Genomic DNA, 20,091 nt, shown 5'->3' with positions numbered 1-20,091 from the left:
AGTTCAGTGTTTTCTACAATCTTAGCATGTATAGAATTAAGCTGTTTGAAAAGTATGTAATTAGCACCTGTAAGATGGACATTTGCTTCATTGTATTAAGACAGGATTATGTCATCACAAAAATGTTTTAAAATGAAAATTATACTTTTTGATTCAATTTTTTAATCAGTGGTCAGGATCAGTTTTTTTATTTGGTCTTTATTTGGTTTCATTGATATTATTGATATAGGGAGATTAAATTTGTATAAAATATTTCCATTAAAATAGTTGATATACTGAATGTTTAATTCTGTTTAAAATGCAATATGCCTTGGATTAATGTATAAACTGTTTTCTAGCAGATTTTTAAGTAATTGTTTAGGAATGAAAAACAACATTGGATTTTTAATTGGAAAGCAAGTATTTCCCATTTAAAGAGTTGATGCTTTGAAATTAATCCAAAGGACATGCATAGGAATTACATGCCTCTATCAATATAAGATACTTTCAGGCTTTGTTGTGAATGTTCTGATTGTAATTGAACAAGAAATATGCCATAATTTATGCCTGAATTCAGTTTTTCCAATTCTTCAGATTCAAAATTTCAACATATTTATTGATTTTCTTTTAAATTATGTTTTGTTTGTCCTTACTAAACTGTGATTCACTAGTTAGTGCAAAATATAAACCTGAATTCTGAATCTATTGATAGATTTTTGATTACTAAAACTGAGATGAGCTGTTAGATTTTCCAGAAAAATATCTATTCTTAATCTCATTGCCCACTTTTTTAAGGAATCAAGTAGGAAAAGGGGAGGAATAATTTGTTACCATCATTAAATAAATGATTGTCAGGATTCTTGTGATCTATTTCTGGTTACCTAGGGAACTACTGGAATATCTTATTTTCATCCCTGCTTCAGAGGGCTTAAACACATAAGTCTTGAATTGACACTGGATATTTACATGTTTCTGCTGTACATACAATTTCATGCATATAAATCAATTCTATTCTGCAGCCCTTTTTGTGACTTTGATATCAATTGAGGGGAAAATGATGCCTTAATTTTCATACACTATACTGTAACTTCTTAGTTCCTCCATTCATTCATTTGTATTTGCAGGGAGTTTTCATGGCCTAAGGCAGGGGTGTCAAACTCGATTTCATTGGGCCACATCAGGCTTGTGTTTGACCTTGGAGGGCCAGGATGGGTATGGCCAGTTGATGTCACTTGTGTTCAGGGGTGGGATTCTACCGGTTCGGACTGGTTCTATAGAACTGGTTGTTATGATTCTGCACAGTTCGGAGAACCAGCAAATCATGCCTCTGGCTGGCCCCACCCCTCTCTGCCAACCCCTCCCCACCCAGTCAGTCAGTCCTTATCATGCATGTGCAACATTATGTGCATGCCCAACATCGTTGACTGCGTTCTTCCCCACCCAGTCATCCCTTAAGGTATTTGTTTTTTCCCTCCCCATGATCAGCTGTGCCAGGATGCCCCTTGCTTACTTACTGCTTTGCCCAGGAGGCTTCCCTGAGACCTAGGAAGGCAAAAGATGGAGGGGGGGGGAGACACCCCTCCATTTTTTGTCTTCCTGGGCCCCAGGGAAGCTTCCTGGAAGCAGCAATGCCCCCCAAGAGACTTCCCTGAGGGCCAGGAGGCCCCAAAATGGAGGGGGTTGCTGCTGAACAAAAAAGGAGCCATACCCACCCAATCACATGGTCATGCCACCAAGCCATGCCCACCTAGCCATTTCCACAGAACCAGTTGTTACAAATTTGAATCCCACCCCTGCTCTTGTTGGGGGTGTCTGTGGTGGCTCAAGCACTCTGCCAGCAAAAAACAGGCTCCTGACCTCCATTTTTGGCGACAACAGCCTCCTGCAACCCTCTGCCAGCAAAAATGGAGCTGCATTTCTGCTAGCAGAGGCACCGTGAGCCAGTCCTTTGCTGTTTCCAGGGTGGCCCTGCAGGCCAGATCTAAGCACCCTGCAGACCAGATCCAGCCCCCGGGCCATGAGTTTGACACTCCCCTGGCCTAAGGATATAAGCAAGATAGATGTTTACTAATGAACTAAACTAACTCCAGCCTACCCCAACACTCCAAAGTAAAGGAAGGGAAGAGAAAGCAAATTACTGTTTTTCTTTCAGAATTTGAAGATATCACTTTCATGTAAATTGCTGCAAGACATGTTGCTTGATTATTTCTCAAAAACAAGGAGAAAACATTTCACATGACTCTTCATTTTTCTAGGTGTAAATTATGTAATTTAGACCAACATTTTTCAAACAATACAATAATATAATCCTGATCAGTAAAAAAAAAAAAAGAAAGAAACATCCCAGATTGAATCATGGAAAAGATTTTTCACATATGGATACCTATGTTGGTACCTATATTGTAATGAAATTATAAAATACTTTGCTTGAGTTTTTAAGTCCTTGGTTGCTTAAAAAACCCGTTTGATATCCACATACTTTCAGGTCTATATTAATAGTGTTTTTTGCTTAAGAGGCAAATTTTTGGTGTCATATCTCAGTGGCTAGTTTCAGTGGTATTACACATTGCAGTGTTACAGATGCTTAATGATGGGTTTTGGCAGCCTACAAGTTCCAGAATTATATGACATCAGCATAGAGTTAAGTTTCATAAGGCAATTTACAGACAGTTTTGACATCGGATGTGGAATTTAAACTTGTGCTTGGAAACTAGAAGTTGCTACAAAATAGAGAAACACATGAATTTATATTTAATAGGACTGAAGCTATATCCTTTCATTTTGCTTTTCAAACAAAAATCAAGGCGTCTTTCCCCCTATCTTTTCTTTCAAAAGAGAGACTTCACTCTTTACTTACAATCTTATGGATAGATAATGAAACATTGGAATGTATTAATGGTGCTTGTTTCACATATAGTTGTAGTTTCAGAGTAATCAAAATAGTAGGGTAGACCTATTTTCATTCTAATTTGACTCTTTCTAGCATTGATAGAAAAAGTAACTGTTTCACTGTCATGTATCAGATGCAGCCTTTCTATAGAAAATCATCAGTTGATTGTCAGAGAAAAAGCTGCAACTTGGTCCTCTACAGCTGTCCAGTCAATTTAACATGTCTTGGATGGATGGGAGGCAGCATACAATTTCACAAAATACACATACCCAAAGTACATTTTCTCTTCCTTTTCAAGGCATGATTTTATCATACATTTGCTTGCTCATTTAGAGCACTTTAGCTTTGAAATGATTGTAATTTTATCATCAAGAACAAAGGAATTATGAATTAAATGCAGTGGGATATCTAAGTAGAAAATGCCATGTATTCTAGGTTGAACAGTTCATTTTTATTCTGCTTTAGGTTGTAATCCATCAATTTGTTAGTGTTAAGAACAAGTTGTACACAAGCACCTTAATCTGAACATTGAGTCATGGCAACTGGATTACTTTTCTTTTCTTGTTGGTTTGAAACATTTCATTACTTAATCTAAATACTTTATTTGGTTTGAGCAAGTTGGTTAAGGAAACCCATATATATCCTCCAGGATGGTTTCATTCCTCACCTAACCTCAATAGACTTGTTAAAGTGAGCAGGCAGAGAATTGTTGGGATGTAAATGTTCTATCTCCAAATCCATTACCATAGGATTTAATTGAATTAGACAGCATACATTTCTCTTCATTTCATTTTGATTCATGTGGGGAAAAGCAATGGTTATTCTTCATTTTTAGGAGATTAGGTAAGCTGAAGTTCAAACATGCTGTTTTTCTATAATGACTGCAACATTGTGTACCTTCCAGAAAAAGCTGAAGATATAGATATGATATGTTAAACTATATTCGGATTTAACATTGGGATTTTCTTTTTTTAGAATCGTAATGAAATTAAAAACGGAGCAATACTTCGATTAACAACATCACCGGTAAGTTGCTGATACATTTGGGTATATCTAATTTCCCTATCTCTCATGCTCTCTCATGATTATTATAATATAGTCCATACAATATGCTATACTATTAATTTGTGAGAATATATATACATTTGTGTGTGTGTGTATGTGTGTGTGTGTGTGTGTGTAAAAATTAAAGATCAAATTGTATGTGAATATGGCAGGTACAGAAGTTCAGATGCCACTTATTTAAGTAATTTTAACCCCTACTTTGGAACAAATAAAATCTATCAATTGTTTCCTGTTATCAGCCAAAATTCTATTTCTATGCTTGGGTTCCCCCTCCACCCGCTCTTCTATATAATCTGCCCTTGGATTATAGATTTCCTGTCTGGCCACTCACAGAGGGTCAGTTTAGGTAATCATACCTCTTCGGCCTTTATTCTTAACACTGGTACACCACAGAGTTGCATGTTGAGTCCCTTACTCTATACTCTTTATGTGCATGACTGCATTCCCACTCAAGCTAGTAATACTATTACTAAATTTGCAGATGATACAACAGTGGTGGGACTCATCTCCAGGGGGGATGAGTCTGCCTGCGGAGATGAGGTGGATTGGTTGCTTTCGTGGTGTGGAGACAATAACTTGGTCCTCAGAACCAATAAGACCAAGGAGCTTATAGTGGACTATAGAAGGAACAGATCAGACATCCAGCCCTTGCTTATCAATGGAGACCAAGTGGAGCAAGTGGCCAGTTTTAACTTTCTGAGTGTTACCATAAAAGAGGACCTGACCTGGGGTGCTCACATTGCATCACTGGTCAAAAGGGCCCAGCAGAGATTATACTACCTGAGACTTCTCAGAAAACAACAACTGAATGAAGAACTGCTGGTGACTTTCTACTGCTGCAACATAGAGAGTATCTTAATTAACTGCACCTGTGTATGCCAATTGCACAGTAGCAGATGGTTTGCCAATTGCACAGTAGCAGATAGGACAGCACTCCAGAGGGTTAACGTCATTGCTCAGAGGATCATTGGTTGCCTTCTCCCCTCTTTGGGAGAGCTTTATAGCTCCCACTGCCTTAAGAAAGTTCAAAACATTCTCAAAAATCCATCTCATCCTGGGCACCCTTTTTTGAACTATAGCCATCTGGCAGATGGCATGGGATAATAAATACAAGGACAAATAGGCTGAAAAACAGCTTCTATCCCAGGGCAGTAACCCTACTGAATTGTATAGTGAAATATTAATGCAATATCAGGGGGTTTCAATTCAATATATAGAATGTGAAGGATGTGTGTTTGTGTTTTTTTTCATAGTCATAATGTACATTGAAGATGGTATTTAATTTCGTTGTACAAGGTGCAATGACAATAAAGTAAACTAAAAAATTAAACTAAACTAAACTATGCAGAATGATTCTAACTTAAAAATTATTTCAGATTTTTTTTTTAAGTTTTATTTGGGTTTTCACACACACAAAATACAAGTAAAACATCTTTTTTGAAAATAGCATGGTCCCGGGTTACACTTCTTTATATAGACACAAACTCAATTTCATGCTCATTTTTGTGTTCTATTCCATATCTTATTACTATTTTGCATTTTCTATATACCGTATTTGCCGGCGTATAAGACGACTTTTTTGCCCTAAAAAACATGCCTCCAAGTGGGGGTCGTCTTATACGCCGGTAAATACATTGTCACTCGGTGCAAGAGCGACGGGGCGGAGCTCCGCAACTTGCGAAGCCCCTTCAAGCCCAGCCGAAGTCTCTCTTCCTCCTCCTCCCACCCACCCACCCACCCTCCGCCCGGCTCGGGCGCTATGGAGGCCAATCTGGAGGTGGGGTGGGGGTGGAGCGGGAGGGTCTCTGGCGGGGCTGCTTCGCCCAGCCAGCCCCGAGCCGCGTAATGGCCCAGGGAGTGGTGGGGGAGAAGGTGGTGGGGGTGGACTGTGGCGCCCCTCCTTCTGGGCAGCGGGGCGGGGGCGGCAATTTGCTCCTCCGCTTCTCCCTCCCTCTTTGAAAGACCGGGAGGGCTGTGCTTGGGGCGGGGGTGTCCTCAGGAAGTTCCTGATGGGACCCCGCTGGGCAGGGCCACCCGGCTCCCGAGCTGCTTTCCAGGGTCCCTTGGGAAGAAAAGGGTCCGTGGGCGGTGGAAGAAGGCGGGCGCCCTCCTCCCGCCCCTGTCCCGTCCCGTCCCTCCTCTTGTCCCCTCCTCCCCTCCCCGCTTAAGAGAGAAAGATCTGCCTCCCCTGCACCGAGCTTCCACCCGGCGCCGCGTCTCCCGGCCAGCGCGCGCTTGCGACTTGGGAACCGGCCAAGCGACTTTAAAACCGAGCGGAGGCCAGAGATAGCCGGAATTACCCTCCACACCACACACACACACACACACACACACAGAGAGAGAGAGAGAGAGAGAGACAGAGAGAGAGAGTTGGCAGCTGTCCATCCCCCACCCTTGGAGTCCCAATGGCACGCACGCGGGGCTGTCACAAAGAAAGGGAGAGGAATTGAGTGCCAGCCTGAGAAAGGCGAAGCTGCCTCTCTAAAGCATTTTGGTGGCTTTGTAAGTTTGGGGGAAAGGGGTTGGGGGTGTCAATCAAGAATTATATCCAGAATACCCCAAGTGTTACAACTTACCGTATTTGCCGGCGTATGAGACGACTTTTTGCCTTGAAAAGCATGCCTCCAAGTGGGGGGGGGTCTTATACTGTAGTATATAACAAAAACTATATTTTGAGTGGAAATGTTGGGGGCTCGTCTTATACGCCCAGTCGTCTTATACGCCGGCAAATACGGTAGTTTTTCCCCTCTTTTAATTTTCTCAACTTTATTTTGATTATCTCATCTCAATTCAAATCATTATGTTTATACTTTTGTCTGTCCTGTTTCAATTTCATATTCTCTCATTAAACAAATTTTCTCCTGTAGTTACTAATTGGAGTATGACACCTTTATATCTTTTAATTTTATCCATTCAAACTCTTATTTAAGCTTCAATGTATACCTTTAAGATTATAGCATTCAATATAATACATAACTTCCAATCGAATTCTGCTTGGTACATTCTTAAAATACACACTATATTCTTAAAAAAAAGGATTATAAATATATGTAATTAAAACTCTCATTCCATTCCAATTCAGTTCTATCATTAATATTCATTAAAGTCTTAACATCTTTAACATTTCTTTTCAATTAAATATCATAATATCATACTTCCTTGGGGACATGTATAATCTTTCCCTAATTAATATTTCCCCTATTTCTCTTCACATATGTTTTATAAATCATTAAATATTCATTTTATTACATTTATTTATTAACGAACATTACGATAACTATTTTATCCATCATTTTGATCATACATTGTTTCATATTTTCTGAAATTATTTCTATTTCTAATATAACAATACTATCTTATGTATCTTTGCAGAATCCCTTTTTCCATTAGATTTTCACCCATTATCTCTAAATAGGCCATTTCTCTATATCTTGTTTCTGTCCTTTATAACTTCTTTTCCTTTCTTTCTTCCCTCTCTTCTTCTCCCTCCCCTTTTTACCCCCTTGTCTCTCTACTTCTAATTCTCTCTTCTGCATTTCCCTCTTCTGTTGCTTTCTAATTTTATACTTATTTTTCAAACTATTCTTTTTTGGGGTTGTTTTTCCAAATCTTAAACTTTTCATTCTCTTCCCCCCATTTCCTTTTTAACCCCCGCATAAAATTACTTGTTCATTAAAGACGGCTTCTTCCTTGTCCCAATCTTCTTGTTCTGCAGGCGTTTCTTGTTGTTTCTCATAGTTCCAAATCTCCATTTCTAAGAATTGAAATACGAAGCCAAAGGAACCTCTCCCTTCTTGTGCATCTTCTTTGTACTTTTTAAGTTCCATTTTCAGTTCTTCTAAAAGTGATGCCATTTTAAACACTTTTAAACAACCACCTGATTGATTTTAGTCATTCAAATGCAGCAATCAAAAATCCAGAAGTCACCAAGTAATCCAAATACTCCCAAGTTGTTTCTTCTTACTTCTTTTTTCACTTTCTCTTCCTGGGGTTTTATTATTTTGTTGCCATGTTTCAGTTAAAATGTATCTTTTAGAAGTCTTGTTGAGATTTTACTGTAAATTCTTTTTAATCCCAGGCAGTCTCCTCCCTTCCAGATCCTGCCCTTTTATTATTTTTCTCTCCTTTCCTGTTTTCAAAAGCTTTTAATTATCCAGAAATCTTTATTATCCCTTTGACTTTTTATTTTCAGCATTAAATGCCTATTAATGTCAAAGTGGATTTTTTTCCAATTTCTTGCTTAAGTCTCTTAGCTGTTAGTATAGGAAGAGGAGAAAAAAAAACAAATCCTTTCCCTTTTCTCTCTCCTTCGCAGCTTAGAAATCTTCTTAGGCTTCCCTTCTCTGTCGTATTCCTTTTCCCTTTTGTTTACTATCATCATATTGGTTTTGCACCTTATTTTTCCCTTTCTTAAATGTTTTTTTAGATCTTAAGTCCTTTAGTTTTCTTCTTTTCTCTCTTCCTTCTTTCTTGATCAAATTCTGAGATTCATTAAAAATGGCTCCTTCCTTTCTTTCTTGTTCCTCTGCTGTCTTCATCTGTTGTAATGTTTGTTGATAGTTAGTAAGCGCCATTTCTAAAAAAAAGGAAAGCTTCTTCCACACCATCTTTACCATTTTTTTTTGCTTGTTCATATTCTTTTCTTAGTTCCTCAACAGAAAGAGCCATTATAAATCTTTTCTTTTCTTTTCCCCTTCTTTCTTCTTACAACAACCAGAATATTCAAAAGAAAATAAAAAAAATAAAGCAGTCCCAAAGTTATCAGTCAGTCCAAACCAAGGCAGAGTTCTCACTTTCTCCTTCTGGGGTAATATCAATCAAAGAGAAAGAAAGTCCAAATCTGTTTAAAATCTTATTGCAATATATTCTAGTCTTCAAATCCTTAAGGCATCTCCTCCAACAAAGTCTTAGCATACAAATATTTTCTTTTAATCCTCTCTCTTCCCACTCATCGCTTAAAACCAATTTTCACCTAAAAAAATAGGTTTCTTAATATCCAGTTATTTATTCCGTAGGAAAAGAGGGAAAGCTATCCTTTCAGCACCATCAAACTGCCGCTTGTTTCCTCTTCTGGCAGGTATTATTCAGAAAGTCATACTTTTCAGGAATTTTATTATATATGTCTTAGAGTCCTAGGAGCCAAGAAAAACTTTCTCCTCTCAAGCACTTTCTCCACTTCCTCCTGCGCATTCTTACCCGGCTGCCAGCTTCTTTGTGGCGGCCATTACGGACCGCCGCTGCACCGTCCTGGGAAAAGGGGTTCTACCGGCCGGGGAGGGGTCTGCAACACCCCAAACCCTCTCCGGATCCCCTACCTTCAGCTGCCCCTGCAGGGCAGCCTAGCTCCGATACCCGTCTGGGTCGGAGCCCCAGAAACGGCTAGCGCGGCAGGGGATCGCACAGCCGCAAATCCCTGCCGCTCGCGAAGCCGACAACCCGGAAGCCAATAAGGCAGAGGCTAGAAGAAGGGGGGGTAGAAAGGTTTGTTGGGAGAAGAAAGAAAGGGAAAAGGTGGAGAAAAGCTACAATGTTTTGAAATTAAATGAAAAAAAGGAATTTTTATGGATAATGGATAAAGTATAATTTTTTTAAAAAGATTTTGCAAGGTACATAAGATGAGATGGTAGTATTGTAATGGTTTAAGAGTTGATAAGAGATTAAAATGTTAAAATGTTTAAAAATGATTGGCTTTAAAATTTAATAATAGGGAGGTTTAGAATACTGTTTTAATTAAAGAGTTTAATAAGATTATGGTATTGATGTTATTATAAAATTTTTATTATAGTATTTTTTTAATATTTGGATTTATTGTCTAATTATGTACTTAATTATTTTGGATGTACTAGTTAGATAGAATGTACCAACAAAATCTGATTGGGTATTGGATATTATTTTAAAGATTAATTTGAATTAACTTAGGGGGGAGATAGAAAGGCATCATACTCTGATTAATGATTTCAGGAGAAACTTATTTTCTTCTTTCTTATAAGGAATGAGACAAAGGGATGATACAAATGGACAAAAGATACAAATATAATGATTCAAACTAAGATGATTAATTAAGATAGAATTAAGAAGAGGTGAAATATGTGGAGAAGTTAATATAGAAGGCTTAGAATGGTAAATAAAATAAGTAATGATATGTAAGATGAGCATGAATATAATTGAAGTCCATGAGAGAGAGATACCTGGGTCCAAGTTACTTTCCAAAATATTTTTTTATGTTTTGTGTGTTGTGTGTATATGTTTTTTTTGGGGGAGAATTAGTAAAAACTTGTAGAAATATAGAATGAGAATAATGGTAACTAAGTCAGAAAGAAATAGATGAAATAATAATAATGATATTGAATAAGAGTAAAGAGAAGTAAAGAGAAATTGAATAAGAGGTTTTTGTATGTTATATGGAAATGGTTTAAAACAGAATCATAATTTATCTGACTTGTTAAATTTACAATGAAAAAAGGTTTAAACATGTAATGAATAATGATAATTTGTGTGTTTTAAAAATTAATAAAACTTGTTTAAAAAAAAAAAAGAAATCTTCTTAGGGAACAATGTTATTTTTTTTTTAATAGTTTCAATTCAGGGTACCTTATTTGTTGCTTTTGCTGTTTGACCCGGTCAGCAAAACTTTCTCTTCTTATCTTCCTCCTGCACATTCTTTTCCGGTCGAGTTCTTCTTTGGGGTGGCCATTTCTGACCACCGCTGCAACCGCCGGGAAAGGGAGTAATGGCCAGCTGAGGAGGAGAGATGCGGCTCTCCTCAACCCTGAAGGCAGTCTCCCCCTCTTCACCACCTCTACGGGGTGGCTTAGTCCAGAAACCAGCCAGCTCGGGCGCTCCAGTGGCGAGCATGGATTGAAACCGCGCAGAGTCGCTGTTTCGGTCTATCACCAAAGAAGCTCAAACCAGAAGAAAAATATATTTCAGATCTTGCTGCATGTTTGAGATTTCCCAAATATTTGCAATAACTGTGAATTTTTAAAAGTTTTTTTTTTATATAAGTAGATTTTGATTTATTTTTAGTTAAGTCTTGCTAAGATAGGTAGTGTCTTTTTAATTTCAATTTCTTCATTGTCTTTGAAACATTTACTTCTAGGACTTTTAGCTGAATCTTATCTTCCTTGTATCTGAACAGTATTTCTTGTGTCAAAAAACATTTTTGCAATGTTTTTATATCCTTTATCTGCTTTATAGGTGAACTATCTTCATTTTCCAGGGCTCAGATAGCTGCTTAATTGAAGTACAATTCAATAGTCACCACTGGGAGATTAGAAGAATCATAACAATTGTTCATGGATGGAATTGTTTTCTTCTGTCTTAATTGCAGGTTTAACAAGTCAGTCACTTTTTGGGCCTTATTAACAATTTTATAGCAGTACATAAATAAAAATGAAGCATGGAATTAATACTTTTATTAGAAATTTTCACTTCAATAAAATATAAAAAATTAACAACACAGAAATTACGAAATAGAGAAAGAAGATTTTTTTAAAAAAAGAAAAAAGAATTGTGCTGTCAAGGTTCCAAGTAACACCCCCAATAGAATCAAAACTCTGAAGCAGGCATATTCCTCAAAGTATAGATTTATTAGGCACCCCTGGGTTTCCCTCTAGTAAAAATTCATTATTCCCTCCTCCTGCCCCTGCAGACCATCACATGGCCCAATCAGGTCACAGTCCAAAGTTCATCCAGACTCATGGCCCTCCTCCTCACACCTGGTGGGAATGTCCTTGGTTCTCAGAAGAAAGATTTTATTTCGGTTACAAAACCCTTGCTATCTCTACCTCCCCCCACCCATTCCTACAGCTCACCCAGCCACCATTGTGGCAGCCCTGAAGATGCCAAGGACAATGGCTCCAGGGCTGACAAGCTACCCCTCTCAGCAGAAGTGGACATCCTGCAATGAGAGAAGTGAGAGGGGGTTAGTAACGTTGCCCTTAACCACCTCTTTGCCCCTTTGGCTTACTAGGGTACTTTTCATGGAACTGCTTCACTAATATGTCAGCTTTTACATCCAAGTTTTTAACCCAGGTGGCCTTGGACAAAGGATACCCCTTCCAATGGATCAGGTATTGCAGGCATCCATGGTGCAACCTGGGGTCCAGTATTTTCTAAACTTCATAATGAGTCTTGCCCTGCACCACTACAGGTTTAGGGCTGCCCTATCCCTCAGTCTCAACTGAGAGCTGGCTGCTGGTTTTAACAGGCTGCTATGAAAGACCGGATGCACTTTTCCTAGCAGACTTGGAGTCTAATTATTTTCACTATTGGGAATGGCCCTATGAACTTAGGTCCAAACTTTTTGCATGGCAATGTTGGCTTTATTGACAGGTATATACGATCTCCCACCTGGAAGGGAGGTTGGGGGGAGCGGGGCTTGTCTGCCTGCTTTTTATGCAACTTCGCCGCTTCCACTAGACTCGCTTAGTATTTTCCCAGCCCAGCTTTAGCAATTCCATCCATTCTCTCAGGAACATGGACAAGGGCAGCTCTTGGGGCAGCTCAGGCATGGGGACAAATACCATACTGCTGGTGACTAGAAAGGAGTCAACCCAGTACTGTACATTGCATTGTTGTAAGCCACCTCTGCAAAGGGCAGCAATCTGCCCAACTGGATTGCTGATAGTCCACGAATGTTCGGCTGCCTCAATTGTACTCGGATGAAAAGCTGAGCTAAGCCCCTGGGTTGATCCTATCGATCTCAAGAATTCTCTCCAGAACTTTGCCATGAATTGGACCCCCTGGTTAGAGATAACACTGAAGGGCAGTTGGTACACCAGTTTTATAAACATCTTGGCTAGTTTTGTGGCTGAGGGCAACCCTGAACAGGCAGTGAAGTGGGCTTGCTTCGAGAATAGGTCACTGCCAAATGACTGTGTTTCCTCCACTGTCTGGGAGCTTGACTATAAAGTCCATAGCTATTTCCTCCCAGGGCCAGCAGGAGTCTGCCACTTCCTGGAGGAGCCCATTTCCCCCCCACCCCCAGCCTCACCTTCATGGTTGCACATGTGGCACAACTTTTAACATAATCCTCCACGTCAGTCTTCATCTTTGGCCACTAGAACTGTCTCCTGGATAAATGAAAGGTTTTTAGGAATCCAGAGTGGCCAGCCAGCCTAGAGTCATGGCTATGCTGTAGGATCTGGAGCCTCGGGGACATATAGTTTGGACCCTTTCCAAGCTAGTCCATTCCTTAGGGTCAGGGCATCCCTGTTGTCACCAAATCACTGGTCAGCTGGGAGTGCAGATTTCAGTGCTGCTGCCATTTGATCACCTCTGGGGTTGTCCCGGCATTTAGCTTGGCCTTTCATGGTGACTTGGGCCACTGGCTGAAAGGAGGGAAAGTTGGCATGAATGACCTCCTCCTGACGGCTGTTAAACTGCAGCTTTCCTGACAAAGCATCCATGAGCAGGTTCTTCTCCCTAGGATGTATTTCAGCTCGAAGTTGAAATGTTTAAAGTACTACGCCCAGCAGACTTGTTTGGGAGAGAACTTTTGAGGGATCTTTAAGGTCTCAAGGTTTTGTGATCATTTCAAACCTCAAATGACACTTTACATTCCTCCAGGAAGTGCTGCCATGAGAGGAGAGCCCATCTAACTGTGTAGGCTTCCTTTTCCCACACTGCCCACCATCTCTTGGTATCTTTGAGTTTTTTGGACATGTATGTGCAGGGTTGGAGCTGGCCTTGGGGGTTTTGTTGCAAGAGTACCACCTCTACGGCCACATCTCTAGCATTGGTTTGGATGACAAATGGCTGTTCAGGGTCAGGGTGCTGAAGGATGGGTTCTTCTGCAAAGAGCCTCTTCAGCCTCTTGAACACTTGCTGGCAGTCCAAGGACCAAGCCAGTGATTGGCCCGGCTGTGGCTTTGGCACACCCCCACCCCTCCCCATTTTCACCAGCTCCGTCAAGGGCAAGGCAACCTCAGCAAAGTCTGGAATGAACTGTCTGTAAAAGTTGGTGAACCCCAGGAAGCTCTGGAGTTGTTTGTGAGTGTGTGGTGATTCTCCATAGAGCTGCTCGGAGCATCCAGAGTGGGAGGTGCTTCAGACTCCGCTCTCACAGGCTGAGCTTGAATTGAGGAACACTCCTCCTCCTCCACGTGACTCCACGTAGCGTTCCCCAGTTTTTGCTCAGCCTCGTGAGAGACAGCCTGTTTTTAGAGCAAGCTCCTTGGCCGATTCAGGATACCTCTTATTCTCTGTTTTCAGGTTTGATTCCTCTTTTCTTTTAGCCTCTGCGCAATTGGTTGTCTTCCTCAACTCCAGGGGAGCGTTTTTCTTCGCCCCTAAGGGGGAAAAAGCGGGCGGTTTGCAGCGCTCTCACGCTAACCCCCCCCATCCTTGATCTAATCTCTCCCTGCCGCTTTCCACGCCGCCCTCGTTAGCGGCTTGATCTCACGCTTTAAAGCGCCGCTGGTTCCCTCCCCCCCCACGAACGCCGATCGCTAGGAAGAGCCGACTGTCTCCTGTGCTGCCCCTCTCGGCATTCTGAGCTTGCCGGAGGAGCATAATTCTGCCCCGAGAGGCCCCGACACCTTAGCTCAGCTCGCACCTGCCATTTTGGGCGCCGCCTCGTGGTCGGGCGCCATTTTGGTTTGTTTCCGCTTCTCGCTATTCCTGCTGCGGGCCAATTTAGCTCACCAAAACAGGCATTATCAGCCTGTTTAGAGCATTGTTCCTCATAAGCGGATCCTTGTAACTACCTTGGTTTTTTTCTGTTTATATTGTTGGCCCATCCCACAGCCACACTCAGGGCGAAGTATCAGCAGCACCCCCCCTCCCAGTTTTCGCCTGGGAGGACAGCTGCTGGAGGCCTTATCTCTCTCTTTTCCTTTTGGCCTCAGGCGTTCATTCAGCTAATTGGTTCATTAATCGTCTTCCTTATAATTTCTTTGCTATTTCCACCAGCCAAATTGTTGCCCTTTTCCTTTGGGCCAAGATCCAAAGTTATACCAGTTCAAACATATATATTTTTAATAAAAAAAAAAATTCTTAAATAATAATAATAATAATAATAATAATAATAATAATAATAATAATAATAATAATAATAATAATAATAATAATAATAATAATAATAATAATAATAATAATAATAATAATATATTTACATATATTTTTCTATCATAGTACATATCAAAATTCCAAAAGGGGGGCGCGGACCAGTGGAAAGGACACCCGGCCTTTGTTGCAGGTCGAACCCTAGGCGAGCCAACCGCCTCTAGTATTCCTGTATACGCTCATTACCTTTTAAAATGGCAGATGACAATTCTTCTAAAGGCCCTTCTTTGAAGGCCAAATCGAAATCTCACCATTTGCGCAGGCAGGCTAAGGAAACTTCCAAGGCCTCTCAGAGGGACGCTTTAAGGCGCCATAAGGCGTTGGAGAAGGAAATCGATAGGCGAACCAGGGAGTCACGCTCGGTGCCTCCAGCCCTCCCACCTTCCACTCTTTCCATCTCTACTCAACCCTCCCCTCCTCCAGACTATTCTTCCCTATCCAGGCACGGCTCACCCCAGGGTCATCAGGCTCCTGGAACAACGACCAGACGGACACCCGAAACCACCTTTACTCCTACGGCCGCTGGTCTGCGCCAAGAGGAACCTTCCACAGTCGAGGTTCCAGAGCAAATGAGATCATGGATGGAGCTGGCTATCCACCAGGGAATTGCGGAAGGTCTCCAACAAATGTCCAGACCCGGCTTCTTCCCGATGGCCCCCGAACATGAGTCTCTATCTGTCAGATCCCTACCCAGATCGGATCCTCCTCACGGTCAGGTACTCTCACAGAGGGACAGCCCTCTTCCAGAAAGGGGGCAGGAGGAGGAGGAAGGGGGCCTTGATCAATTCAGGGAGGAGGAAGAATTCGAATTGGGATCAACACATTACAGTGAACCCCTATCGGAGATGGAGCCAATGGAGGGGGAGATGTCCGAGGATGAGGGCCTCACCCCCGACCAACCCACATTTGTGGGTCTGTTTAAGCCACACCTGTATAAATCACTACTCTTTAAGGCCAAAAACATCTCTGGCCTATACACACAGTCTCTATACACACAGTCTTCCTCAGAGGAAGGCCCAGAGGATTCCATTTTTAAGCAGCCCGTTGTGGAGGCTGAAGTCATTCCAGCTCCGCCCATTTTTTCCGACCTGGTATCAAAACAGCTGGCCTCCACCGGGGCCCCTCCCGCCCCTTCCAGCCAGGATAAGAGATTTTTCAACCTCGATGCGGACTTCTCTAGCCTACTAAATACCCCCGAGGTCGATGAGCCCATTGTTGGCTTAGCATCCTCCTCCTCCCCAAGTGACCCTCTGGAGGCTCTAAAACCCGAAGACAAGCGGCTGAACTGGCCTTACGCCGGGCTCACCAATCTGACGCTTGGGCCATTAGATTGGCCACGGCTGCTTCCTTTTTCACCAGGTCTTCAATCCGGTGGCTCCGTCAATTAAAACAGCATGTCCCCACCTCTAATGTAAGAGCGCACCAGGACATCGCTAAGCTTGCGGCCGCAGCAGAATTCTCGGCCGACGCCACCTACCATTCGGTTAAGTTTGCCACTAGAGCTATAACTTCACACGTCACAGCCCGCTGCCTGCTCTGGCTCAAACACTGGCAGGCGGACGTCAAAAACAAAGTCAAATTGGCCACTGCTCCCATTAAGGGAGACAAATTATTCGGGCCAGCTCTGGAACCCCTGCTAGTTGAGAGCCGAAGCAAGAAAAAATTTCTGCCCTCTCTTTTTCGGAGATCAGAGCCAAGAGTCCCTCAACCCTTTCGGAGAGGGTCCTTTCGACCCTTCTACCAGCCCTCCTTCCTGCCCAGGTACCCGAGACCCCCTCCTTTCGGCCATCCCAACCCCAGGATCGAGCCGACTCGGGCGACAGGAGTAGAAGGGGCGGCAGCTACAAAAGACCTTTTAGGGGATCAGGTGGAAGACCCTTCCAGCGCCCAAGATAGATCCCGTATCTCCCCCCCATTGGCGGTCGTCTCAAACATTTTGCCGACCAATGGGATTCCTCTACCTCCGATGCCTGGGTTAGAGACACCATCAGGTTCGGTCTCGCCCTTGAATTCCAGTTCTCCCCCTCCGACTTTTTCATGGCATCCCCCGCTTCGAAGGACCCCACCAAACGCAATTTGATGGATTCCGCTATTCAGCATCTCCTCGATATACAGGCCATCCAACCCATCCCACCCACTCAACGAAGGCAGGGTTTTTACTCCCACCTCTTCGTGGTTCCCAAACATTCCGGTGGATGGAGAGCAATCTTAGACCTAAAACAACTTAATCGTTACTTGATCCATCGCAAGTTTAAGATGCACACCTTACAGTCTAATTTCCTGGGTACCAGGCAAGGGGACTGGCTCTCCTCTATAGATCTTTCAGAAGCATACTTACACATCCCAATCCGGCCTTCCCACTACAAATTCCTCAGGTTTTGTTACAACAATCACCACTTCCAATATGTGGCCCTCCCCTTTGGATTGGCATCGGCCCCTAGGACCTTTACCAAGGTCCTCGCGGTGCTAGCGGCCCACCTTAGGAACCTTCCCGTACACCTCCATTGTTACCTGGATGATATCCTCATCCTATCCCCCTCCAGACGCCAGGCAGAGAGGAACACCAGGGCTACTCTCTCGGCCCTCCAAGACCATGGGTTCCTTATAAACTGGCAAAAGAGCCAACTGTCACCATCTACCCGAATTACCCACTTAGGGTCCGTAATCGATTCGGTCAAAGAAAAGGTCTTTCTATCCTTGGAAAGGTTCCTTAGTATCCAGAAATCTGTAAAACAGATCAGGAGATCAAAAAAGGTAACTCTATTAGACTTGTTATTAGGTAAGATGGTCTCATGCATTTCCATTGTTCCCTGGGCCCGTTTACACACCAGATCCCTACAGTGGTTCCTGCTTCCATTTCAAAGATCCGGCAGAAGCAATTCGAAATCTATGGTCAGGGTATCTCCAAAGGTCCTCACGTCCCTCCTCTGGTGGACCAACCCCGCCATCAACAAAGGTCATTACTTCAAGGAGCCCCAGAGGCTCACCCTCACCACAGATGCCAGCCTATCCAGATGGGGCGCTCACGTCCACTCGCTCACGGCTCAGGGCAGATGGTCGGAGACAGAACAACGATGCAGCATAAACTGGCTGGAACTTCATGCCATACACCTGGCCCTGCGCAGATTCCTCCCGCAGGTACGCGGACGTCATGTCCTCATTCTCACGGACAACGTCACAGCCAAGGCACACATCAACAGACAAGGGGGCACACAGTCCATACGGTTGATGAGAGAGGCCGAGCGCCTCTGTCGTTGGGCAGAGTCCAATCTCCTCTCTCTCAAAGCAGAGCATATTTCAGGAGTTTCCAACATCCAGGCAGACTGGTTGAGCAGGGCCACGGTGGACCAGTCAGAATGGCGCCTCCACCCATCACTGTTCAGGGAGGCGTCCACAATCTTCGGCCATCCGGTAGTGGACCTTTTCGCATCCCCGCTCAATGCACACCTTCCAAGATTCTTCTCGAGGTACCCCTCACACGGGGCAGAGAGTCACAACACGCTACGTTGCCCCTGGCCACCAGGGCTCCTATATGCATTCCCCCCACTAGCCCTGGTTCCAGAGTCATCCCAAAATTAATCCACGAGAAGGCGGAACTGCTTCTGGTGGCCCCCTGCTGGCCCAGGCGCCCGTGGTTTGCGGACCTCCGCAATCTATCAGTAGCGTCCCCCTGGAGGATTACCCCGGACAGGATCTCCCTCTCCCAGGGGCCCCTTCTGCATCCGGATCCCCAATGGCTCCAGTTAGCCGTCTGGAGGTTGAACGGAACCGCCTAAGGAAAGAGAAGTTCTCTAATCAGGTTATTGACACATCTTAGCCGCTAGGCGGCCCTCAACCACCCGAATCTACGATGCCACTTGGAATAGTTTCTGCAAGTAGTGTCATAAATCTCAAGTCAACCCACTCTCCCCCTCTATCGCTCAAATTTTGGATTTCCTCCAAGAGGGACTGAATAAAGGGCTTTCCCCTAACACCTTGAGGCGACAGGTCGCAGCCCTAACAACGGTTATCTCTTGCGACAACATTGGCTCCCTTTACCACCACCCTCACATTAGGGCATTCCTCAGAGGAGCCACTAATTTATGCCCTCCAACTGTTCACCGGTACCCTACCTGGGACCTTAATAAGGTCCTTACTTCTCTCATTAAACACCCCTTTGAGCCTCTGAGGGAGTCCACCCTCCAGTTTTTAACATTCAAAGTTGTGTTCCTGGTGGCCATTACATCGGCCCGTCGGATATCGGAAATCACAGTCTTATCAGTTAGAAAGGACCTCTACGTTTTTCACGCCGATCGGGTGGTTCTCCGGCCTGACCCTACCTTTCTGCCCAAGGTCAACTCAGCTTTCCACAGGGCACAGGAACTCATCCTCCCAAACTTTTGCCCCAGACCCTCGTGGGACAGGGAAACGCTTTGGCATACCCTGGACGTGAGACGTGCCCTGCGCATCTACATCAAGCGCACTCAACCCTTTAGGAGGTCTGAATCCCTATTCCTTTCCTTCAAGCCCAAGACACTGGGTCACAAAGTATCCCCTTCAACCATCGGTCGCTGGATCAGAGCAACTATCTCTAGATCTTACCTGTCACAAGCTCTGCCAGTACCCAGTGGAATAACAGCACATTCCACTAGGAGCGCGGCTACTTCGGCAGCTTGGGCCACCCAGGCCCCAATCACTGATATATGCCGGGCTGCCACCTGGGCTTCCCCGTCTCCCTTCATTAGGCATTACAAGATCGACATATTTGCCTCAGCGGAGGCCTCGTTTGGCAGACGAGTCCTACAGCGGGTCCTCAATGACCCGGAGGGGCTTCTGAACCAGATGGAGTCCCTCCCGTAGGACTGCCAAGCTTTGGTATGTCCCACTCTGGATGCTCCGAGCAGCTCTATGGAGAATGGGCGTTGGTTCTTACCTGACACGCCCCTTCTTGGCGAGCTGCGAGGAGCATCCAGCCCCGCCCTAATTTCTCTGTCTGGTGGGGAATCTTGTTTCGGCCAATGATCCATTAGTTAGTTAGGATGAGAACACGGCTTTTTCTTCTCATCCTCGCAAAACTGGGGAATGCTACGTGGAGTCACGTGGAGGAGGAG

The 20,091-nt window shown here is 43.5% G+C and overlaps 1 protein-coding gene across 11 annotated transcripts in view; it reads left to right on the top strand.

The window, feature by feature from the left end:
- Window positions 1–20,091, top strand: part of ELMO1 (engulfment and cell motility 1) — a 536,034-nt gene that overhangs the window by 176,639 nt on the left and 339,304 nt on the right. For all 11 annotated transcript variants that reach the window (XM_087947669.1, XM_087947675.1, XM_087947674.1 and 8 more), the window contains one exon: window positions 3,845–3,895. In XM_087947669.1, coding sequence (XP_087803795.1) covers window positions 3,845–3,895 — 51 coding nt within the window. The remainder of the gene's footprint in view (window positions 1–3,844; window positions 3,896–20,091) is intronic.

This window comes from Notechis scutatus, chromosome Z (genome assembly GCF_049901735.1).
Source record: "Notechis scutatus isolate UNSWTSFEM ecotype Mainland chromosome Z, rNotScu1.2, whole genome shotgun sequence".
Classification (NCBI taxonomy): domain Eukaryota; kingdom Metazoa; phylum Chordata; class Lepidosauria; order Squamata; family Elapidae; genus Notechis; species Notechis scutatus.
This window is presented reverse-complemented; position numbering and strand designations above follow the sequence as displayed.